This window comes from Oncorhynchus clarkii, chromosome 30 (genome assembly GCF_045791955.1).
Source record: "Oncorhynchus clarkii lewisi isolate Uvic-CL-2024 chromosome 30, UVic_Ocla_1.0, whole genome shotgun sequence".
NCBI lineage: Eukaryota > Metazoa > Chordata > Actinopteri > Salmoniformes > Salmonidae > Oncorhynchus > Oncorhynchus clarkii.
Genome location: NC_092176.1, coordinates 593563 through 619392, shown reverse-complemented (window position 1 = coordinate 619392; position 25830 = coordinate 593563). Strand labels below are relative to the sequence as shown.

The 25830-nt window shown below is 43.8% G+C and overlaps 1 protein-coding gene across 2 annotated transcripts in view; it reads left to right on the top strand.

Moving 5' to 3' along the window:
* The first annotated feature begins 2081 nt into the window (after positions 1-2081).
* The window catches only part of LOC139389475 (transducin-like enhancer protein 1), a 42766-nt gene continuing 19017 nt past the window's right edge, over positions 2082-25830 (top strand). For both annotated transcript variants that reach the window (XM_071136263.1, XM_071136262.1), the window contains exons 1-10: positions 2082-2441; positions 2816-2916; positions 3367-3430; positions 3815-3859; positions 18962-19024; positions 19201-19305; positions 20880-21066; positions 21320-21336; positions 25382-25498; positions 25574-25627. In XM_071136263.1, the coding sequence (XP_070992364.1) occupies positions 2418-2441; positions 2816-2916; positions 3367-3430; positions 3815-3859; positions 18962-19024; positions 19201-19305; positions 20880-21066; positions 21320-21336; positions 25382-25498; positions 25574-25627 (777 nt within the window). In that variant the 5' untranslated portion in view covers positions 2082-2417. The remainder of the gene's footprint in view (positions 2442-2815; positions 2917-3366; positions 3431-3814; positions 3860-18961; positions 19025-19200; positions 19306-20879; positions 21067-21319; positions 21337-25381; positions 25499-25573; positions 25628-25830) is intronic.

Below are 25830 nucleotides of genomic sequence, written 5' to 3'. Positions count from 1 at the left end.
ATGTCCTCCTGCACACTTCTCACATCTAGGAATCTCCCTCCTACACACTACTGCCACATGACCATCAGCTTGACACCTAAGATACTGTAATGGGTTCGGGGAAAAATCTCTCACAGGATAACTGACACATTCTAACTTGACTTTGTCTGGTAAAGTCTATGCATCAAACCTCAGTAGTATAGACTGTTTCACCACCCTCTCCACTGGGTCTGCGTTGCACCAAACGGCGGGCGTCACAGACACCGGGAATCTTCAACTTCAGTTGACCCTCCTCAACATTTAACGCCACTCCAGTACTGACTCTTTTCAACGGCGCCCTGAGAGGAACGCTAGTCACGGTTCTTGTCCCCAGTTACGTGGGGCAGAGCACAAGCTCCCCTCTGGATGACAGAAACCCAACAACATCTACACAATTCCACTTTGAGTCACTGTCACCGACCCAACATTCCCCAACCTCTTCTCCACCCAACCTGACACCACATATGGATCCTCCAGAAGGCAAGGATCCATTCTTCAAAAATCTTACTCCAACTGGGCTCAAACTCGGCGGTCTTCACCGCACCTGCCAGAGCAGTTAATTCATCCTCACTCTCGTCATGTTCAATTTCCTTCTGCAGCACTCTATACTTACTCTTAATAGGTTCCACTTTCTTCCTTTTTCCCTTCCAGCCTTCTTACCAACCTCTATGGGTTCCTCTGACTCCATTCGGGGGTACTTGCCATCTTCCCTATTCCTCAAGACCGCTGAGAAAACTTGAGACCACAACTTGTTCTTCTATACTATTGTTGTTTTTATCCCCACCAAGTAAATTATGTTTATTTTCACTTCCCTCATGGAACCCAGCACTGTCAACAAATTCAACCGGGCTACAGGAAGGGGTCATCACTGGTTACCACCAAGTCCCCAAACATGACTCTCAGCTGCGTGACATACGTCATCCATTTGGGAACCAGGCGTGTCTGTATAGCCTCCCATTATGCCTACAGTATATTCACCTGGTGAAGACACAACCTCAAACTTCAAATAGCAGGGCATTCAAGGAATTGGTCTGATGGGGGATTCGTGATGTCATCGCGCATTTAAGGACCTTTAACGGCACCACGTTACTTTGATTGATAGCTGAGATCTGTCACTCTTCAGTAGCTAGCTGCTTTGTGCGCCATTCCTTGCTAAACCTATCTGTAATTCGGGATTGGCTAGTGTCTGTGTTGCTCAAACTAATCGCCAGGCTTGAATACATGTATAGAAAATCTATTGGTGGATTCTACAAATCGCATCATTTTGCCACGTGAAAAGACCTGTGGCTATTGGCCTGTGCAATTTTCGGGGGCGGTTCCTTTTCTGGTTAGCCGGGTGGGGGGGGGGGGTTCGATTATCTGGCACTGGCTTTCCCATGAGGGGAGCTTGAACCTGGGTGAAAAGGGATTGCATTCGTTATGGAACTGGGCTACCTCCGGCCGTGTGCCAGGTTCCCCATCCAAAACCCATGGCTAAATAGGTTCAAAACAAAAGTGAAGTAGCCTAGGCTAGATTAAGCACTTGTAGTAAAGATTTGCTTGATAAAAACGCTATATCTACCTTCCTAATGAAAATTCGTTTAAAAAAATCGAACATATATTTTATGGACGATCGTTCTATGCTGACAATTTGACCAAACGGTACAGATTGCGGTTCGATTTGAGATATGCGCTCCTCGCTGCTTTTGCCCGTTCACCATAGAGCGGTGCACCGCGGCTCAGGTTAATAGAACTCCCTCCGTCTGAAACCGCGTGAGAAAGTTGCGTTTGAGGCAAGCTAACATTATATTTTGTTGTTCTGGTATAGTGGGGGTTGTTATTATCAAAACATTTACGAAACCTTTCTTGCACAACACCCCATTTACTCGAATACAGGTTATTCTTCGGATAACGACTATTAATTTATACCGAGCATTCACCACAAGCTATTGCGGCAAGTCAAAGTGTAATTAACTTCTGTGGATTTGTTTCAGTAGCCTACGCTTCTCATGACCGCGTTATGGGTTTGGCTTGTTGACTAACTGGAGTTTCGGGCTATTCGGATATTGCTGGGTGGACAGGATTACACGGTCTACATGAATAGGAGGACTAGTAGGATACTTTTTTTTGTCCTCACCTGTTCTTTTTCTCCCTTCTATGGTTAATACATGATCGTATGCTGGAGTAGCCTACAGCGAGAGAAAAGGAGATTCTTACATGCATCATTCACCTGAGCACCGCTGATAGAGAGTTGACGGGAGATCTATGAGGACAAATGGTCGGACGTGTTTGTGGCATTTAACGGACAGTCTCGGAAGGAGCTAGGATGAATTTATCGTAACCTGGAGCATCCTCGCGCCTGTCCCTATTTTGTTAGCAGACGGGCTTATCAGGAACCGGGCATCTGCCGAGGTAGAACGATGTATCCCCAGGGTCGACACCCGGTAAGGTTGGACAGTGAAACGCATTCCCCATCCGCAGATTCTCTGCACTCATTTGTCATGTTGAACCATTTTAGCATTTGTATAGCTCTGTATGCCCACGATGGCGGGTCGGTCGAAGTTCCTTTGTTTGTCATTGCCTTAGCGGCTGTCGGCATGTAACATTTCTGTAATGAGTTTATCATGATGCACTCCCAGTAATTCTCCCAGTAATTAAGGCAAGACGTATATCGCACATGGCAGCGAATGCCGTATAGCTTTTTGTCTAATTCACTACTAATTAGCCTACAGCTAAAGTATTTGAAATGCTTCATCAGATGCAGAAACACAGGTTTTGAATGATGTGTTTTCTTATTTAAATGTTCTTATTTTTACAGACACCCCACCAGGCCCCAGGCCAACCTTTCAAATTCACCATCCCAGAGTCACTGGACCGCATCAAAGAGGAGTTCCAGTTTCTCCAAGCTCAGTACCACAGGTGAGTGGCTGTTCAACACACACACATACTCTGAGGCCAAGATGTCACTGTTTGTGTGCTCAGACTATATAGGTCTAAGACATGCAGATGTGCTTGTTGAGCCAGAGGGGTGGCGTCTGAGGTCAGATTATTATAAATCCCCTCTTATTCCCCATGTGTGCAACTGCATGTTGCTGTCTTTGGGACTAGTGAGAGGTAAAGCAGTGAGCTGGAATGCCCTGCATTATCACAGTATCAGGCAGTAGGCTATATTGCTGCTACTATAGCCCTAGACCTATAACTTCTGTTACTGGAAAAGGGTAAACAAATATTTATTTTCCATGATTCCAAGAGATTTAGATGACCATGTTTATCTGAACTGAATTTTGAATGTTTTCTGGTTGTGTTCAGGATTGGTGATGGTATCTGAGGCCTCTTGCTTTGTTTTGATTGTGTCCCTGTCTTCGGCAGTTTGAAATTGGAGTGTGAGAAGCTGGCCAGTGAGAAGACAGAGATGCAGAGGCACTATGTTATGGTGAGTCCAATCAGCACAATCTATGTTCAACTCTCAACCAGTCAACTCGTAGATGTTAACACTGTCAATGTGTGGCTAGATATAATTTCCACATTGTACATGCAAGCTTACGGTTAACTCTTATTGTTGCTCACACACACATGAACAGGACTACACACACACTCATCATTTACAAACACACATTGTCTCTCACATGCTGTGCTCAATGATTTCCAGTACATTATTGAGTTGGAGTGAATACCACATTTTGAGGTTGTTTTGTCCTTTTCAAACACCAGTAGTATTATTCACATATCTCTCTTATGGCCAAGAAGCAGTCTACATTGAGATGTAGGAAATTGCAATTTACTGTAATCCTAGTAACTCCAACTCTGTCATCCACAGTACTATGAAATGTCTTACGGGCTGAACATTGAAATGCACAAACAGGTAAGCCTCACACACTCTTCTCTATCTCTCCTCTATAGTGTGTGTGTGGGTTCGCCCAGGGAATGAGCTTTTAGCCTGCCAGGGAACTGGAGTGTGTTTTATCAGAGTTTATCAATGATAGATGGTGCTCTGTTTCTCTCTAGTTAGACCCGGTGATACGAGCCCATAGGCAGGATGAATTACTCTGATTGATTGGTATTGTCTGGGGGAGTAGCCTGTTTTATTGCATTGAAGAGGCTGGGCTGGGGAAGGCATAGGAATCAATCACGGAACTCCCTGATCCAGGAAATGCAAAGGAGCACTCCCATATATCACACACACAAGTTTGCCCCACAGGACCAGAGCACTCTGGCTCATAGCGTTTACCAGTAATTACCACAGAAATCGATTGGTCAGGACAGAGGAAATTGGAGGTGGATTGGCCTGGGTGGTTTGCTGAGGGAGGATTTATGTGGGTTCTATGTCTCACCCCCTCTCTCTTTCTGATACTAATGCATGCCTCCTATTGTGAGGGAGATGTCGTTTCTGCTCATTGTCTCCAGAGTGGGGCGTATTGTGAGTGATGTATCCGTACTGCCTCCTCACTGTAGCCTGTTGCTCTGGCCACTTCAGCCCCAGGCTAATGTGGCCTCTCCTTGGAGCAGTGGAAGCTGCTGAGGGGAGGACGGCTCATAATAATGGCCGGAACGGAGCAAATGGAATGGCATCAAACGCATGGAAACTATTACATTTTTGTCCGATAGCTGATATTTTCCTTTGCCTAAAAAAACGATATTGATATTTAGAATTTTAGCAGCCTTTTTAAGCATAATAGTACAGTTAAATAGTTAACACACACATGGACGCAGCGGTCCAAGGCACTGCATCTCAGTACAAGAGGCGTCACTACAGTCCCCGGTTCGAATCCAGGCTGTATCACATCCGGTCGTGATTGGGAGTCCCATAGGGCGGCGCGCAATTGGCCCAGCGTCATCCAGGTTTGGCCAGAGTAGGCCGTCATTGTAAGTCCCCATTACCAGTAAAACATAATCAAAACCTATTTCTTTCACTTACTTGCTGTGCTGTTTCGTTGTTCCGTCGTTTCATTCTGAACCGGGATTTCATCATGCATGTCAAGCAGTGAAGTTTCAGCTGTGTCTGTCCATGGCCTCGCTTCCTCAGTGCGCACTGTGTCGGTTTCCATCTTGTTCCGCTGTGTATGTAGCATTTCACATAAACCCTTTTTTTTTGTTGTCTGCATTGAAGTAGCGGTCCTTGTACATAGCATTGAGCATGGTGGCGACACAGTAAAGCGAGTGCCACCGAATCGCTTGTTCACAGCCTGCGTGCAGTTTTGTTGCGCAGTCGTTTCAATGCCATGACAGTGGGTATCACATCTGCGGGTCTAGAGGTCGACAGATTAATCGTAATGTTTTCAAGTTCAAGTTTTCATAACAATCGGTATTTTTGGACAACGATTTGGCTGATTTAAATTTTTTTGTATTGTTAATTATTATTATTTTTTTTTGTACACCTTGATTTAATCTTTATTTAACTAAGTCAGTTAACACATTCTTATTTTCAATGACGGCCTAGGAACGGTGGGTTAACTGACTTGTTCAGGGGCAGAACGGCAGATTTTTACCTTGTCAGCTGGGGATTCAATCTTGCAACCTTACAGTTAACTAGTCCAATGCTCTAACCACCTGATTACATTGCACTCTACGAGGAAGCCTGTCTGTTACACGAATGCAGTAAGCCAAGGTAAGTTGCTAGCTAGCACTAAACTTATCTTATAAAAAAACAATCAATCAAATCAATCATAATCACTAGTTAACTACACATGGTTGATGATATTACTAGTTTATCTAGCGTGTCCTGCGTTGCATGTAATCGATGCAGTGCATATTCATGAAAAAGGACTGTAGTTGCTCCAATGTGTTTATGGTTAGGTATAACCATAAACATCAATGCCTTTCTTAAAATCAATACACAGAAGTATATATTTTTAAACCTGCATATTTAGCTAAAAGAAATCCAGGTTAGCAGGCAATATTAACCAGGTGAAATTGTGTCACTTCTCTTGCGTTCATTGCACGCAGAGTCAGTGTATATGCAACAGTTTGGGCCGCCTAATTTGCCAGAATTTTACGTAATTATGACATAACATTGAAGGTTGTGCAATGTAACAGGAATATTTAGACTTATGGATGCTAGATAAAATACCGAACAGTTCCGTATTTCACTGAAAGAATTAACGTCTTGTTTTCGAGATGATAGTTTCTGGATTCGACCATATTAATGACCTAAGGCTCGTATTTCTGTGTGTTATTATATCATAATTAAGCCTATGATTTGATAGAGCAGTTTGACTGAGCAGTGGTAGGCAGCAGTAGGATTGTAAGCATTCATTCAAACAGCACTTTACTGCGTTTGCCAGCAGCTCTTCGCAATGCTTCAAGCATTGCGCTGTTTATGACTTCAAGCCTATCAACTCTCCGATGTGAAATGGCTAGCTAGTTAGCGGGGTGTGCGCTAATAGCGTTTCAAACGTCAACCGCTCTGAGACTTGGAGTGGTTGTTCCCCTTGCTCTGCATGGGTAACGCTGCTTCGAGGGTGGCTGTTGTCGACGTGTTCCTGGTTCGAGCCCAGGTAGGAGCGAGGAGTGGGACGGAAGCTATACTGTTACACTGGCAGTACTAAAGTGCCTATAAGAACATCCAATAGTCAAAGGTTAATGAAATACAAATGGTATAGAGAGAAATAGTCCTATAATTCTTATAATAACTACAACCTAAAACTTCTTACCTGGGAATATTGAATACTCATGTTAAAAGGAACCACCAGCTTCCATATGTTCTCATGTTCTGAGCAAGGAACTTAAACTTTAGCTTTCTTACATGGAACATATTGCACTTTTACTTTCTTCTCCAACACTTTGTTTTTGCATTATTTAAACCAACTTGAACATGTTTCATTATTTATTTGAGGCTACATTTATTTTATTGATGTATTATATTAAGTTAAGTGTTCATTCAGTATTGTTTGAATTGTCATTATTACAAATTAAAAAATAAAGAAATCGGACGATTTAATCGGTATCAGCTTTTTTTGGTCCTCAATAATCGGTATCAGCGTTGAAAAATCATAATCGGTCGACCTCTAATGGAAACCATGATGTATTTGATACCATTTCACCTATTCCGCGCCAGCAATTACCACAAGCCCGTCCTCCCCAATGAAGTTGCCACCAACCTCCTGTGGCTTGGAGCTCCTGTCTCTGCTACCTGGGTGTTTTGAGTTTTAGGAGAATGGAGAGCAGGCCCGTTTTCCTGCTCAAAATAAAGGTATTGGGGCTGAATTCTAAACTCACTCCTAGGGACTTTACGTAGATCCTAACGGAATTGAATGGAGCTCCATTAACTGGTATGGTATTAGGTCTAGCTCCATCTTGCTTGATAGGTAGAAATTTAGCCTATCCAGTCCTCAGGTGAACTACAGAACCAGCAGTACCTGAGAGTTAAAGGGCGACTGCACTTCCTGATTTGGCCTTGTTTTTCAGCACTGCTTATTAAGAAATGGTAGCGGCCATGACTGAAGGTAAACGAGTTTGATTTGGGAGTCTTTGACATTCAATCAAAGCAAACTGTAGCTAGTCAATTTGAGTTATAACATTATTGAAAGCAAGCTGGCAACATGCATCAAACGTCATCAGGTTTGCTTGATGATGAGTTAGCTAGCTTCCTCTCACATTACATGTTAAGGAGAGGCTATGTAAACTCCTCTCACTGTCAACAGCAAACTTAACATGTGTAAATATTTGTATGAACATAAGATTCAACACCTGAGATATAAACTGAACAAGTTCCACAGACATGTGACTAACAGAAATTGAATAATGTGTCAATGAACAAAAGTAACAGTCAGTATCTGGTGTGGCCACCAGCTACATTAAGTACTGCAGTGCATCTCCTCCTCATGGACTTTGCCAGTTCTTGCTGTGAGATGTTACCCCACTCTTCCACCAAGGCACCGGCAAGTTCCTGGACATTTCTGGGGGGAATGGCCCTAGCCCTCACCCTCCGATCCAACAGGTCCCAGACGTGCTCAATGGGAATGAGATCCGGGCTCTTCGCTGGCCATGGCAGAATACTGTCATTCGTGTCGTGCAGGAAATCACGCACAGACCGAGCAGTATGGCTGGTGGCATTGTCATGCTGGAGGGTCATGTCAGGATGAGCCTGCAGGAAGGGTACCATATGTGGGAGGAGGATGTCTTCCCTGTAACGCACAGCGTTGAGATTGCCTGCAATGACAACAAGCTAAGTCCGATGATGCTGTGACACACCGCCCCAGACCATGACTGACCCTCCACCTCCAAATCGATCCTGCTCCAGAGTACAGGCCTCAGTGTAATGCTCATTCCTTCGACGATAAACCCGAAACCGACCATCACCCCTGGTGAGACACAACCGCAACTCAAGCAATTTTTGCCAGTCCTGTTTGGTCCAGTGATGGTGAGTTTGTATCCATAGGTGATGTTGTTGCCGGTGATGTCTGGTGAGGACCTGCCTTACAACAATCCCTCAGTCCAGCCTCTCTCAGCCTATTGCGGACAGGCTGAGCATTGATGGAGGGATTGTGTGTTCCTGGTGTAACTCGGGCAGTTGTTGTTGCCATCCTGTACCTGTCCCGCAGGTGTGATGTACCGATCCTGTGCAGGTGTTGTTACATGTGGTCTATCACTGCGAGGATGATTAGCTGTCCGTCCTGTCTCCCTGTAGCGCTGTCTTAGTTGCAATTTATTGCCCTGGCCACATCTGCAGTCCTCAAGCCTCCTTGCAGTATGCCTAAGGCACATTCACGCAGATGAGCAGGGACCCTGGGCATCTTTTATTTTGGTGTTTTTCAGCGTCAGTAGAAAGGCCTCTTTAGTGTCTTAAGTTTTCATAACTGTAACCTTAATTGCCTACTGTCTGTAAGCTATTAGTGTCTTAACGACCGTTCCATATGTGCATGTTCATTAATTGTTTGTTTCATTGATCAAGCATGGGAAACAGTGTTTAACCCTTTACAATGAAGATCTGTGAAGTAATTTGGATTTTTACGAGTTATCTTTGAAAGACATGGCCCTGAAAAGATGATACTAAGCTATCAAATAATGGCCTGTAGCTGTTAATGAACAATCAACAAAACTTAGCTACTTACCAACACACCAGTCTCATGTTTGACAGTTGACAGCCCAAGTAGAAACTAGTCGGATGTAATCCATATCCTGGACATATGCCCATGATTGTTGATCAACTTTATGGAATCCCATTTTCTATAGAGTAGCTATTTCCTGAGAAAGGGCAAGTACTAACCACACGTTTTGTCTGGTGAAGAGGTTCCAGTCGACAGGTTCGTTTTGCGTGACCGGGTGCCCTTGGTGAGCAGGACTTGCTCATTTTCAACCATTCCATTGGTCCTCCACCCGCACAGGGCACCAGGCCATGTAAAGGCAGCTCGCCCAGTCTTTTCACAGAAAACACTGGGTCACAATAGGCAAAAGGGGGAATGAATTGTTGATGTACAGTGCATTCAGAAATTATTCAGACCCCTTCACTTTTGATATTTTGTTACGTTACAGCCTTATTCTAAAATTGATTAAATTGTTTTTCCCCCTCAATCAATCTCACACTACCCCATAATGACAAAGCAAAAACAGGATTTTTGTTTTCTCAAATGTGTGTGTATGTTTTACATAAGTATTCAGACCTTTTACTCAGTACTTTGTTGAAGCACCTTTGGCAGCGATCATAGCCTCGAGTCTTCTTTGGTATGACCCTATAAGCTTGGCACACCTGTATTTAGGGAGTGTCTCCCATTCTTCTCTGCAGATCCTCTCAAGCTCTGTCAGGTTGGATGGACTACTCAAGGACATTCAGACACTTGTTCCGAATCCACTCCTGCGTTGTCTTGGCTGTGTGCTTAGGGTCGTTGTCCTGTTGGAAGGTGAACCTTCGCCCCAGTCTGAGGTCCTGAGTGCTCTGGAGCAGGTTTTCATCATGTATCTCACTCTACTTTTGCTCAGTTCATCTTTCCCTCGATCCTAACTGGTCTCCTGGTCTCTGCCGCTGAAAAACTTCCCCATGCTGCCCCCATGTTTCATCCCGTAGGGATGGTTCCAGGTTTTCTCCAGACGTGACACTTGGCATTCAGGCCAAATAGTTTAATCTTGGTTTCATCAGACCAGAGAATCTCCTTTTAGGCGCCTTTTAGCAAACTCCAAGCGTGCTGTCATGTGCCTTTTACTGAGTGGCTTCTGTCTGGCCTCTCAACCATAAAGGCCTGATTTGGGGGAGTGCTGCAGAGATGGTTGTCCTTTTAGAAGGTTCTCCCATCTCCACAGAGGAGCTCTGGCAGAATCACCATTGGGTTCTTGTATAGACAGGTGTGTGCCTTTTCTAAATCTTCTCCAATCAATTGAATTTACCACAGGTGGACTCCAATCAAGTTGTAGAAACATCTCAAGGATGGTCAATGGAAACAATAGGATACACCGGAGCTGAATTTCGAGTCTCATAGCAAAGAGTCTGAATACTTATGTAAATACGGTATTTCAGTTTTTTTTTATAAATGTGCACAAATTTCTAAGCCCGTGTTCACTTTGAAATGATGGGGTATTTATTGTGTGTAGATTGATGAGGAACATTTTTTTTATTTAATCCATTTTAGAATAAAGCTGTAACGAAATGTGGAAAAAGTCAAGGGGTCTGAATACTTCCTGAATGCACTCAAGTAAGCCAAACCAACCCCTTAAGTCATGACACAGTCACTTACCAAACTCTGTTTATGACCCATATTATCCTATTTACACTTTAGTCAATTTTGACACTGGAATTCATGTTTCTGACCCGTATCGATGCCACAGGCCATTTCAAACCAGAGAAGTTGGTTATAAAGGGCAGTTGATCTTTAAGAGAGTGGGGTGGTTCTGAAATTCAACATATGTCCTCCTAGTCCCTGTAGGGCTCACTTTCTCTGCCACCTGGCAGGCCCTGTTGCTCAGGTCACACCCTCTGACCTATGACCTGAAGGCCTCCAATCACTGATATGCTAGGTGATGACTTGAGAACTCATCATGATTGGGATGTGTGGTTTGTTTTGTCACCTACTACCCTAGTTGAATGCTCTGCATAAGAGTGTCAGTCTACTCAATGACGACAGGCGATCCTTTCAATGTAACCCTCTGGCATGTGTGATAACCACCATACTGTCTGACTTTTGGAGTGTGGTTGGGTAAGACACAGGCAGGTAAATCACACTTACCCACTTTGGCCCAAAGCTCTGGGTCACATGATTATTTCCTTAACCGTCCCTTAATTAATCCCGTTAGCTCCCTCTAGTGATGTTACGTTTGATGCCAGTGATCCGATTCATGCATTGAAATCGCTAAGCAGTTTACTTCGAAGCAGTGGGCAGATACTTGTCACTTTATCAGAAGCATGTAATCACTGACAATTGAAGCGTTGTTTTGTCGAACAGCCACCTGATTGGTTTGGTAGAAGGCAAAAAGGCTACCCTGGTGCGACGTCATCTATAATAATTTGGCTGCTCTAAATTATTTTGACCAGCAGGTACAACTACTGTAACTACTGTGTTGATCAAAGCCTCAAGTAATGAACCTATTTTTGACACAATTGACTGGAAATGCTCAATGCTTCAGGAAGCTTATTTTCCCTGTAACTAGCTCCCTCCCGCATGTTTAGCTTAGCGGGAGTGTACTGGACACAGCCTATTCCTGGCCTGCAGTACCTATCTGCTGGCTAAGAATACCCCTTAGACATTCTGGGAAAGCACAGTGGGAGAGGCAGGTATTTTATTGCCTAGCCAGGTATTATAGGTTATCTGGTGTGTTTCTAGGAGCTTGCCTGCAGCAGGTGTGTGTGTGTGCTAATGATAAGCCTGTCAGGCCGGGCTTCTGAGGGCGTGTCACATGAGGACATGGCCTATAGCTGGGCTGCTAGAAGACTTGCTGGAGGAACTCAATTCATCAAATTTATTTTATAAAGTCCTTTTTACATCAACAGTTGTCACAGTGCTTTACAGATACCTAGCATAAAACCCCAAAGAGCAAGCAATGCAGAAGCACAGTGGCTAGAAAAAACTCCCTAGACGGCAGGAACCTAGGAAGAAACCGATAGGAACCAGGCTCAGGGATGGCAAGTCCTCTTCTGGTGCAGCCGTGTTTTTATTTTATGGAGATTTGAGGCTGTATGTATCAAGCGTCCTAGAGAAGGAATGCTGATTTTAGGCTCAGTTTAGCCTTTTAGATCACAATGAATACAGTTACATGGACGGGGGGGGGACCTGATCCTAGGTCGTCACTTCTGCAATGAGAAACTTGATACATAACTCAATTTTTCTCACCAGCTTTTCAAAGGAAAATGGTCTGCGTCGTGAGTGTCTGTGCGAGTGTGTGCATGTGTCTGAGTAATATCCCATTACTGCATTCGGAGGCTCCTCTAGTTCCCCCTGTACCCTGGCCCGCCTCGTATCAATCGGTTTGACCGATATGTAATTTCAGCTGGATCATCTGATTTGCCCCCTCCGTGGGGATATAGGGTATCCAGCCAATCGCAGTCACCTCCGGGGGCCGGATGCCCGGCCATGGTTATGAGAGTGGGACCAAATTAAATTAGTAGTGATGAGATTATTTTAAGGGAGTGGAAGAATAGAAGAGTGAGACACTGTGAAACCTAATCTAAGGCTGACATGATAGCAAGGCTGGGGCCTGTCTTTGATTCACTGCTTTGTGTGTCTGTGTCTGCACCAGAGTATGTGAGCAAAGCTGGAGTGGTGCTAGGAGCAGAGCGGGTCCATTTTAAATGGAGTGCTGGAGCATCGCCTGCTCCAGTAGAGCTCAGGGCATACCCGTCCCAGCATGCATTTGTAGGCTACTTGTGTGCTGCAATAGCCCCTAGCTTTAGCTGCTGTCATGGAATTCACAAAATATTTTCATAAGGAAACTGATAACACTTGGGTGCAAAATCATGGTGACTTACAAAGATGAGGAAGAGCGGGAGTGCAGTGATGTAGTGTTCACAACAAAAGAGTCATTGTGAATCTGAAAATACATGGTGTACTTACGTGCACTTGTTAACAGAAAGGAATGAGGTGGGTAGCTAGTGTGTATAAATTAAAAATCTGATCTCTTAAGTTGATTTCATTTTCGTTCTAATATCTATTCAATAGGCTATTGTTGATTTTTGCCCAATAGGCCTGACATATATTACCTGTTTCATGGAGCATTCTGTTTTGCTAGGGTTATTTTGGCTAAAAACCTTTAGGCCTACCTAATAGAATAAAAAAAAATGTATCCCTGCCGAGCCTGGCAAGAGTGTGTTCTCCGCTGCTGGCCTGCTTTCCAGGCACCATTGCATGAGCCTGAAGCTTGACGTTCATGCCAAACTAGTATGTCACACATGCAAATGCTTCACAATTGTATTTACAGTGGGGCAAAAAAGTATTTAGTCAGCCACCAATTGTGCAAGTTCTCCCACTTAAAGATAAGAGAGGCCTGTAATTTTCATCATAGGTACACTTCAACTATGACAGACAAAATGAAAGAAAAATAATCCAGAAAATCATATTGTAGGATTTTTAATGAATTTATTTGCAAATTATGGTGGAAACTAAGTATTTGGTCACCTACAAACATGCAAGATTTCTGGCTCTCACAGACCTATAACTTCTTCTTTAAGAGGCTCCTCTGTCCTCCATTCGTTACCTGTATTAATGGCACCTGTTTGAACTTGTTATCAGTATAAAAGACACCTGTCCACAACCTCAAACAGTCACACTCCAAACTCCACTATGGCCAAGACCAAAGAGCTGTCAAAGGACACCAGAAACAAAATTGTAGACCTGCACCAGGCTGGGAAGACTGAATCTGCAATAGGTAAGCAGCTTGGTTTGAAGAAATCAACTGTGGGAGCAATTATTAGGAAATGGAAGACATACAAGACCACTGATAATCTCCCTCGATCTGGGGCTCCACGCAAGATCTCACCCCGTGGGGTCAAAATGATCACAAGAACGGTGAGCAAAAATCCCAGAACCACACGGGGGGACCTAGTGAATTACCTGTAGAGAGCTGGGACCAAAGTAACAAAGCCTACCAAAATATAACTTTTTGGTAAAAACTCAACTTGTCGTGTTTGGAGGACAAAGAATGCTGAGTTGCATCCAAAGAACACCATACCTACTGTGAAGCACGGGGGTGGAAACATCATGCTTTGGGGCTGTTTTTCTGCAAAGGGACCAGGACAACTGATCCGTGTAAAGGAAAGAATGAATGGGGCAATGTATCGTGAGATTTTGAGTGAAAACCTCCTTCCATCAGCAAGGGCATTGAAGATGAAACGTGGCTGGGTCTTTCGGCATGACAATGATCCCAAACACACCGCCCGGGCAACGAAGTGGTTACACATGGTTTGCGGTGTGTGAGATCAGTTGGACGTACTGCCAAATTCTCTAAAACAACGTTGAAGGTGGCTTGTGTTATAAAAATGAACATTATTAAGTGCTCTGGCAACAGCTCTGGCGCACATTGCTGCAGTCACATTATGCCAATTGCATGCTCCCTCAACTTGAGACCTCTGTGGCATTGATTTGTTTGACAAAACTGCACCATTTAGTGGCCTTTTATTGTCCCCAGTAGGGTTGCATATTTTGGGGAATATTCAGAGGTGGGAATATATGGGAATTAACGGAAATATATGCAAATTAATACCTATTAAATGTAGATGTTTTTTTGCATTGATTATATTTACCATATCATATGGAGACAAACATAAACCATTTACCTTATAATATGTAGAGATTGCAAATGATTAAATCCCTCCAATAGAAATAAAAAAAACAATTTAGTTACGAATTGAACTTTAATTAAATGAGTTGACTCTTCACATGGGATGATTTCACCGAACAACAAAAGAAAGGGAATATTGAATGATCCATCGCATCTCCCTAAAATATTTTCAACATAATGATAGTCTAGACACTAACGCTTTGGTTGTCTTCCTCTCAGGATTCCATGTCTTCTCCCTGGACCTCCTCATTGTCCACCTCTTGAACATCAGACTCTGAGGCCTCATCTTCACTCTCACTTTCCAACCTTGTTGAGGATAGCTCGTTGTCAGGCTCAAAAAGCCTAAAATTTGGCCGGATAGCGACCAATTTCTCAACTCTTGTATTGGTCAGCCTGTTGCGTGCTTTGGTGTGTGTGTTCCCAAACAAGGACCAATTGCACTCTGAGGCGGCTGATGTTGGTGGGATTTGGACGATGATGGAGGCAACAGTCCCCTCAGATCCACAGTCCCTTCCACCAGGTGGCTGATGTTGGCATGACTGCCATATTGCATCTCCATCCCAAAGCCCTTGCTTGGAAGTGTACTTCACCAGACTGCCGAGAACCTTGCCCTCATCCAGGACAAGGTGGCGAGACACGGTAGTGATGACACCATAGGCCTTGTTGATCTCTGCAACCGACAGGATGCTCTTGCCAGCATACTTGGGGTCCAACATGTATGCTGCTGCGTGTATCAGCTTCAAGCAGATGTCTTCACGCTTTTTGATGTATTTCAGAACTGCAGTTTCCTCTGCTTGGAGCACAGTGAAATGGGCAGGGCAGTACGGATTTCTTCTCTTAAGCAGAGTCTGAACATCAGACAGGATGGCATTGTCTCCCTCAATCCGCGCAATGGCTATTGCTATAGGTTTTAGGCTGCTTACCACTCTCTCCCAAAATACATCATCCAGTAGGATCCTATTGATGGGGCTGTCCATATCAGCAGACTATGATATGGCCATTTCTTGGAGAGACTCCTTCCCCTCCAGGAGACTGTCAAACATGATGACAATACCACCCCAACGGTTGTTGCTGGACATCTTCAATGTGGTGCGCTTATTCTTTTCACTTTGCTTGTTGAGGTAGATTGCTGCTATTACTTGATGACCCTTCACATACCTAACCATTTCATTGGCTCTCTTGTAGAGTGTATCCCTTGTTTTAGGTGCCAGAATGTCCTTGTGGAGCAGATTCAATGCATAAGCAGCACAGACAATGGGTGTGATGTGAGGGTAGGACTCCTCCACTTTAGGCCAAGCAGCCTTTATGTTCACAGCATTGTCTGTCACCAGTGCAAATATCTTCTGTGGTCCAAGGTCATTGATGACTGCCTTCAGCTCATCTGCAATGAGACCGGTGTGTCTGTTGTCCCTTGTCTGTGCTCTTGTAGAGGTAAGAAGCTTTAGGTTGTAGTTATAAGAATTATAGGACTATTTCCCTCTATACCATTTGTATTTCATTAACATTTGACTATTGGATGTTCTTATAGGCACTTTAGTATTGCCAGTGTAACAGTATAGCTTCCGTCCCTCTCCTCGCTCCTCCCTGGGCTCGAACCAGCAACACAACGACAATTAGCGCGTGCTAACTAGCTAGCGATATCTCTTCGGTTACACGAGCCTCATCTCGGGAGTTGATAGGCTTGAATTCATAAACAGCGCAATGCTTGACACACAACGAAGAGCTGCTGGCAATATGCACGAAAGTGCTGTTTGAATGAATGTTTACCCGCCTGCTTCTGTCTACCAGTCAGATACTTAGATACATGTATGCTTGTATGCTCAGTCAGATTATATGCAACGCAGGACACGCTAGATAATATTTAGTAATATCATCAACCATGTGTAGTTAACTAGTGATTATGATTGATTGTTTTTTATAAGATAAGTTTAAAGCTAGCTAGCAACTTACCTTGGCTTACTGCATTCGCGTAACAGGCTCCTTGTGGAGTGCAATGAGAGAGAGGCAGGTCGTTATTGCGTTGGACTAGTTAACTGTAAGGTTGCAAGATTGGATCCCCGAGCTGACAAGGTGAAAATCTGTCGTTCTGCCCCTGAACAAGGCAGTTAACCCACCGTTCCTAGGCCGTCATTGAAAATAAGAATGTGTTCTTAACTGATTTGCCTAGTTAAATAAAGGTATTTAAAAAATCAATAAACATTTAAATAAAATAATTCAGAAAATCTGAGCCCAAATATACCAATTTCCGATTGTTATGAAAACTTGAAATCGGCCATTACGATTTAATTCGTCGACCTCCTTCCAATACACATTGCCTGTGGGCATCAGAGGTGAACCAGTTGCATACACTGCTCAAACAAGACATTCATCACCATTTCTCTGACTACGTTCCTCCATTAAGTCAAAAAAACTTCTGAATCCAGGAGAACCATGAACTGTTGCTATCGATAAGGTGTCTGATTTCATAATTTTCACCTTGAATAGAAGTAGAGGGACTTTTGTCAGAGGTTGTTTGCTGTGAGTGCTGATGGAACTTTATACACTTGGCTAGATGATTCTGCTTCTTTGTTGCATTCTTTGCATATGATTTGGCACAGCTTTTGCAAATGTACACAGCTTTTCCTTCTACATTAGCTGCAGTGAAATGTTGCCAATCAGATAGTGCCCATGGCATTTTCCTGTAAAGATTAGAAAAAAACGAGTAGAAAAAAAATACAATTCCATGTACAGATAAATAGTTAAGCAGTTAGATTAAACAACTCCTTTGTAAGATACATGTTTTAAAATGAAACATGTATGGAAACAGGTGATTTTACTAATTAACAAAAAATTGTTTGCATAGTCAACTTACACACACGCTTATCCCACCAGACATGCCACCAGACGTCTTTTCATAGTCCCCAAATCCAGAACAAATTCCAGAAACGTACAGTATTCTATAGAGCCCTTATTGCATGGAACTTGCTATCAAATATTGCTCAAATAAACAGCAAACCTGATATCAAAAAACAGATAAAGCAACACCTCGTGGCACAACGCCTATTTGATCTAGATAGTGTATGTATGCATTGATATGTAGGCTACTTGTGCCTTTTTAAAAATGTATGTAGTTCTGTCCTTGAGCTGTTCTTGTCTAATGATGTTCTGTATTATGTTTTGTGTGGACCCCAGGAAGAGTAGCTGCTGCTTTTGCAACAGCTAATTGGGATCCTAATAAAATACCAATTACCAAAAATCTCATTAATGTGCAAGATCTTGAAAATCAGCTGTACATGTGATGGAGGAGTGCTCTGCACATGTGGTGGAAGATGCAGAGAGTTGCAATTCTGTTGAATTGGGGATAGTTTAACCAAAATATGTTAAGACCTAGAATTGTCTTGTGTATCCCACAAAAATGGTTCACTGTTATAAGCTAACTTTTTTGATGAATTTTAAGCAAAATTCCTCATTCCAGGGCTTAACTTCCCATGGAATATTTCAGGCTAAATTTCATGTAGCCTATTTGAAATGATGAGCGCTTCTTACTGTCACATTTTCATGTTTATTAAAGTACTTTTCATTAAAATCATATGGTTTTGTTTCAATACTACAAAGCCAAATGGTAGGTCCAGGTAGTCACAAAAATAGATTGTTGGTTAAATTGTGATTTTTAATTTTGAAATGGATGGAGCGAATTTGGAGTAGCAGCTTTTCCTCACTGCTCGGATTTCCAACAGCTAAACTCCACTCACATGCTCTGGTTTGCACACGTATGTGTATGTCTGTGGTGCACTCGGACATATGTATGCGCACAACTGCATGTGCCCCCCCCCCAAGTTAATTGTGTGTATGGAGTCATTCATACCCATATTGACTAATATGTGTTGTGTGCATTGAGCCCATGTCGTGACCGATAGCAGCAGTTGCTCCTATGAGCAGTTAGATGTCTTCCTTCTCCTTCAGTAACTCTCCAGTATCACACATACATGGGGATATCAGGTGGAGTTGACCTATGGTGTACTTGGAAGCAATCAGGCCGAAATGGGGAGGGACATGCCTGAACTTGTCCTCTAATTTTCATTGCACAACCTTCTTGTTGCAAAACGTTTTGCTATGGTGTGCACTAATGCTTACACCCCAGGTGGAGTTGACCTGAACATATTAGCTGTGAATACAATCGGGAATCCCTTTGGATCTCAGTGCACGGCTGAATGTAGTTGTGCGGCTATTCCAGGTTTTTGTTGACATTGCCCATACTTATCCATCCATCCTCTACTCTATCCAACAGACCGAGATTGCCAAGAGGCTCAATACCATCTGTGCACAAGTCATCCCCTTCCTCTCACAGGAGGTAAGTGTGTGTGTGTGTGTGTGTGTGTGTGTGTGTGTGTGTGTGTGTGTGTGTGTGTGTGTGTTCACAGTACTATGAAAGGTCTTACGTGCTGAACATTGAAAGGCACAAACAGGTAAGCCTCTTGCAATCTTCTTTCGCTCCCCTGTATTGTGTGTATGTGTGTGCCCATGCAGCACCAACAGCAGGTGATCCAGGCAGTGGAGAGGGCCAAGCAGGTCACCATGGGCGAACTGAATTCTGTCATCGGGGTACGTGTCCTTCCCGGTCTACCACCCACAGTAAATGCACTCTACTACAACTTCCTGTGTTTGTGTGTACTGTGATGGTGTGTGTATGTGACATTTTATTACTGAAATATTACGGAGTCATTTACCCAAGGATATGGTACTACTGTGTTTGGCAACCATAAGATCTGCTGTGTGTAGGCTGCTGTTTTGGATTTTCTCAACGGTTCTGGGCTTTGGAGGGGGTGGGGGCTTTGCTCGATGGCTGTGGCAGGGGGTGGCAGTTGCCATTTGTGTCTTAATTGCAGGATTCTAGTGTGTGTATAAAGAGGGTTTGAGCGTCTGGTCCTCTCACCAAGCTGTCAGTCACCCTGTTTATGTGTGTTAAATGAGTGTAATGAAGCGTGGCCACCCTCTCACCCCCCCGCGGCTTACCCTAAAGGCGTCAGCATTCTTCAGTTCGGCTGGCACATACTCCCTTAAGACCTTTGCTTGAAAAACAAGAAAAAATGGCAAGAGTGTACTGTCTCTCTATTTGGAGACGTTGTAGAATTAATCTAAGATTACTCAATTTTACATCTAACTATGTAAGATGTTTTGTGCAGTGTTTCTCAATAAAAAAAATGCATGAAAAATGATTTGTCTCTCATTGAAGAATCCCTACTGTTAACCAATCCCCAATGAAGGGGCGTAGATAATATATGCACAAACTCTTCCAAACTGTTTTGGCTGGGAAGCATGTGGACACCTTAACACCCCCTAACACACAGGGCTCCCCTTGCCTCCACCAATACCTCCCCTCCATTGACTCTCACTGTGTGTGTGAGAGAGCGTCCTTTGCTGTGCTGTTTTGGCACAGCGAACAAGGGCTTGGATGGTGCGTGTGTGTTTTGAAGGGCAAGCCCAGGGATTAGCGCTGTGAATGAGTAGGCATGGAGATGGGGATAGAGTGCTGTGGCGTCTCTCCTGTGGTTCTCTGAAGGGGGGGTTGCTTAGGCAATTAGGTGAGATAAAGAGGGTTGACCTTCACCACCGCCCCTCCCCCACTCTACTGCTGAAATCTCCCTCCCCCCGTGGCAAACCTCAGGGGTTTGATTCCCGTGGCTACTGTCTGAAGACGCAATAATTTATGTTTTGGAACACAAAAGCATTTCACGCTCAGACGAGCACCTGATTTGGTGTGAAAGACACCGAGACCTGACAGCTAAACGCCCCCAATCCAGCAGAGCCCCCACCCTCCCTGGCCTGCAGGCAGCAGCTGTAGCTCTCTATAACACCCTCCTCTCGTATCCTCCCTCAGGCTCTGGGCTGTGATCCCAGCTGTCACCATTGTTTATTGTTTGACCCCAGAGGGAGGTGTTTGTGTGTGTGTGAGAAACTGTGTGTGTGTGTGTGTGTTAAAGGGGAGGTTTACTGCCTCTGACATTATTTGTAAGCATGCCATGTCGTTGAAAGCTGCTCTTGATGGAAAAACTGAAGGGTCATGAATTCCTCTATATATTTTCACATTGATCACTCGGCTCCGTTTGTGTATTAATGCCTTGTCGTATTGATTGACACACTTTCCAGTGGTAGGCCATATTGATTATGGATTAGTAATTGATTGCTTCTCCCTCTCTCTCCTGTAGCATCAGCATCTGTCCCACGCGCACGGCCCCCATGTCCCCCTCACCCCCCACCCGGCTGGGCTCAACCCAGCCCACTTGGGGGGAGGGGCCAGCCTGCTCGCCCTGTCCAGTGCCCTGGGGGCGCCACCGCACCACCTGGTGGGCAAAGAGGACAAGAAACACACGGCGGAGGCCGAGCAGCTAAGAGGTGAGCAGCAGCCACACCCACTGTTACTGGGCCTGCACCTAAGGAGGAGTCTGTCTAGCCCGCCCACATAGACAGACCAAACTGACAAGACTGTATCATCATTGGGTTTGTTTATAATAAATATACTGAACACCACAAGTGCAGGGCTCAGGATTAGAATTTCTTTCTTTTTGTGTGTTTTGTCGTGCCTCCCTCGTGTGCGCCCTGATGACCTTATCACCTTGATGCTGTGTCATCGTTGCTATGGGAACAGAGCAAGAGCCGGGCACAGTAAGTACTTTCTGTTACCTCTGGCTGCATCCTCCTCCTCATACCCTCCCCTACTCATTCCAACGTTCACACCTGTGTATATATGTATATTGTCTGTCTCTGTCTGTCTGTCGGAAGTTTACATTCACCTAAATATTTAAAATCAGTTTTTCACAATTCCTGACACTTAATCCTAGTAAAAATTCCCTGTCTTAGATCAGTTAGGATCACCACTTTATTATAAGAATGTCAGAACAATAGTAGAGAGAATTATTTATTTCAGCTTTTATTTCTTTCATCACATTCCCAGTGGGTCAGAAGTTTACATACACTCAATTAGTATTTGGTAGCATTGCCTTTAAACTGTTTAACTTGGGTCAAACGTTTTGGATAGCCTTCTACAAGCTTCCCACAATAAGTTGGGTGAATTTTGTCCCATTCCTCCTGACAGAGCTGGTGTAACTGAGTCAGGTTTGTAGGCCTCCTTGCTCGCACACGCTTTTTCAGTTCTGCCCACAAATGTTCTATAGGATTGAGGTCAGGGCTTTGTGATGGCCACTCCAATAACTTGACTGTTGTCCTTAAGCCATTTTGCCACAACTTTGGAAGTATGCTTGGGGTCATTGTCCATTTGGAAGACCCATTTGCGACCAAGCTTTAACTTCCTGATGTCTTGAGATGTTGCTTCAATATATCCACATAATTTCCCTGTCTCATGATGCCATCTATTTTGTGAAGTGCACAATTCCCCCTTGCAGCAAAGCACCGCCACAACATGATGCTGCCACCCTCGTGCTTTACAGTTGGGATGGGGTTCTTTGGCTTGCAGGGCTCCCCCTTTATCCTCCAAACATAACGATGGTCATTATGGCCAAACAGTTCTAGTTTTGTTTCATCAGACCAGAGGACATTTCTCCAAAAAGTACAATCTTTGTCCCCATGTGCAGTTGCAAACCGTAGTCTGGCTTTTTTATGGCGGTTTTGGAGCAGTGGCTTGTTCCTTGCTGAGCGGCCTTTCAGGATATGTCTATATAGGACTCATTTAACTGTGGATATAAATACTTTTGTACCTGTTTCCTCCAGCATCTACATGTGTTCTGGGATTGATTTTCACTTTTTTCACCAAAGTACGTTCATCTCTAGGAGACAGAACACGTCTTCTTCCTGTGCGGTATGACGGCTGCTTGGTCCCATGGTGTTTATACTTGCGTACTATTGTTTGTACAGTTGAACGTGGTACCTTCAGGTGTTTGGAAATTGCTCCCAAGGATGAACCGGACTTGTGGAGGTCTCCAATTGTATTTCTGAGGGAGGTCTTGGCTGATTTCTTTAGATTTCCCATGATGTCAAGCAAAGAGACACTGAGTTTGAAAGTAGGCCTTGAAATGCATCCACAGGTACACCTCCAATTGACTCAGGCTAATTTACATAATTTATCAGAAGCTTCTAAAGCCATGACATTTTCTCCAATTTTCCAAGCTGTCACAGGCACAGCCAACTTAGTCCATGTAAACTTCTGACCCACTGGAATTGTGATACATTGATTTACAAATGAAATAATCTGTCTGTAAACAATTGTTGGAAAAATAACTTGTCATGCACAAAGTAGATGTCCCAACTGACTATAGTTTGTTCCCAAAACTATAGCTTGTTCACAAGAAATTTGTGGAGTGGTTTAAAAATGAGTTTTAATGACTCCAACCTAAGTGTATGTAAACTTCTGACTTCATGTGTGTATGTATATCACACACACACCAGTCAAAAGTCTGGACACACCTACTCTTTCAAAGGTTTTTCTTTGAAAGAGTCTAAGGCAGGGTAGCCTAGTGGTTAGAGCGTTGGACTAGTAACCGGAAGGTTGCGAGTTCAAACCCCCGAGCTGGCAAGGTACAAATCTGTCGTTCTGCCCCTGAACAGGCAGTTAACCCACTGTTCCCAGGCCGTCATTGAAAATAAGAATTTGTTCTTAACTGACTTGCCTGGCTAAATAAAGGTAAAATAAAAAAAAATAAAATAAAAATAAAAATTTTGACTATTTTCTACATTGTATAATAATAGTGAAGACCTCAAAAGTATGAAATAACACACATTGATCATGTAGTAACCAAAAAAGTGTTAAACAAATCAAAATATATTTGAGATTCTTTAAAGTAGACACTCTTTGCCTTGATGACCGCTTTGGCATTCTCTCAACCAGATTCACCTGGAATGCTTTTTCAACAGTGTTGAAGGGTTTCCCAGATATACTGAGCACTTGTTGGTATGCAGTTGCCATACGAAGCGGTGATGCAGCCAGTCAAGATGCTCTCTGACCTTGTAGGCTGTGTCATTGTCGATCAAGATTACCACAGTGATGTGGTCTTCAAACATAATGATGGTTTTGGAGTCATGCGCAGCAGCGGGTGAACAGGGAGTACAGGAGGGGACTAAGCATGCCATGACCAGCCCTTCAAAGCACCCTTCACTGCCCCTGAATTGTGAGCAGATTGCTCCTCCCACTCTCCTAATCCCACGCTTAAAGGGTCTCATTGTGTTTAATACAGCCACTGACAGGGGGGAGCATTGTATGACCTCAGAGAACGGCGGGAAATTGCTTGTGTTTGTGGGTCAGCAATCTGCTTTCTAAAGCCTTTAAATAATGTTCCCCCTGAGAGGGAGGGTGTGTAGGAGCCTTTGGCTGGGGACAAGGAGAGGGGAGGCATGGGGAGAAAGAGGGGGGGCTCCCTCCCCCACGGCCTGTCTGTTGGGGCTGTGTGTAGCTCCTGGAGGCACATTTTCAATGACAGATTTAGGCCTAAATGGACTCCAACATGATGGGCTAATCCACAGAGTCAGGGGAACTGGGGGAGGGGATGTACACACTGCCCTTTAGCTGCCGCTGTAAAAGCTGGACAGAGCTAGGAGAGGGAGGACTGATAGAGCGGCAGAACAACTCGTACTAATCAGGGCCTTCTCGCTGTGTTGCTCCAATGTGCCCGAAATGAATATGTATGTGTAACCCCACCACTATCCAAATGGTGTAGTTGTGGGGACTGCATGACACAAGGGCTTTGACTGAAGACTGGCAGACAGCCCCACCTTGGCCTATAGCACATACAGTGGGGAGAACAAGTATTTGATACACTGCCGATGCTGTTGGTTTTCCTACTTACAAAGCATGTAGAGGTCTGTCATTTTTTTAATCATAGGTACACTTCAACTGTGAGAGATGGAATCTAAAACAAAATTCCAGAAAATCACATCGTATGATTTTTAAGTAATTAATTTGCATTTTATTGCATGACATAAGTATTTGCTCATCTACCAACCAGTAAGAATTCTGGCTCTCACAGACCTGTTCGTTTTTCTTTAAGAGGCTCCCCTGTTCTCCACTCATTTACCTGTATTAACTGCACCTGTCCACACACTCAATCAAACAGACTCCAACCTCTCCACAATGGCCAAGACCAGGGAGCTGTGTAAGGACATCAGGGATAAAATTGTAGACCTGCACAAGGCTGGGATGGGCTACAGGACAATAGGCAAGCAGCTTGGTGAGAAGCCAACAACTGTTGGCGCAATTATTAGAAAATGGAAGAAGTTCAATCCCAATAGAACATCTTTGGAGGGAGCTGAAAGTACATATTGCCCAGCGACAGCCCCGAAACCTGAAGGATCTGGAGAAGGTCTGTATGGAGGAGTGGGCCAAAATCCCTGCTGCAGTGTGTGCAAACCTGGTCAAGAACTACAGGAAACGTATGATCTCTGTATTGCAAACACAGGTTTCTGTACCAAATATTAAGTTCTGCTTTTCTGATGTATCAACTACTTATGTTGTGCAATAAAATGCAAATTAATTACTTCAAAATCATACAATCTGATTTTCTGGAATTTTGTTTTAGATTCCGTCTCTCACAGTTGAAGTGTACCTATGATAAAAAATTACGGACCTCTACATGCTTTGTAAGTAGGAAAACCTGCAAAATCGGCAGTGTATCAAATACTTGTTCTCCCCACTGTATCTGCTATTTCCTTATTTCTTTCCACCTTGCCCATTATTCACATCCTCTCTTCCTGTCTTTGGCAGAGTAATACCCTGCTGGTTGCTGACAGTTTGAGGAACTCAGACAAGCGACGCAACGGACCTGAATTCCCCAACGACACCAAGAAGAGGAAAGTAGAGGACAAGGACTCTAGTCATTATGTAAGCAGCAGCAGTGAGGTTGATAACTGTGTGTGTGAACGGTGAATGACATTGACAAACCTTTTGTCCCCACAGGATAGTGATGGAGAGAAGAGTGATGACAACCTGGTGGTGGATGTCTCCAATGAGGTACGTGTGTGTGTGTGTGTCAAATAAAATCTAATTTTATTTGTCACATGTATTTAGCAGGTGTAGTGAAATGCTTATGTTCCTAGCTCCAACAGTGCAGTGGTATCTAACAATACACACATCTCAAAGTAAAAGAATGGAATTAAGAAATATATTAATATTAGGACGAGCAATGTCGGAGTGGTATTGACTAAAATACAGTA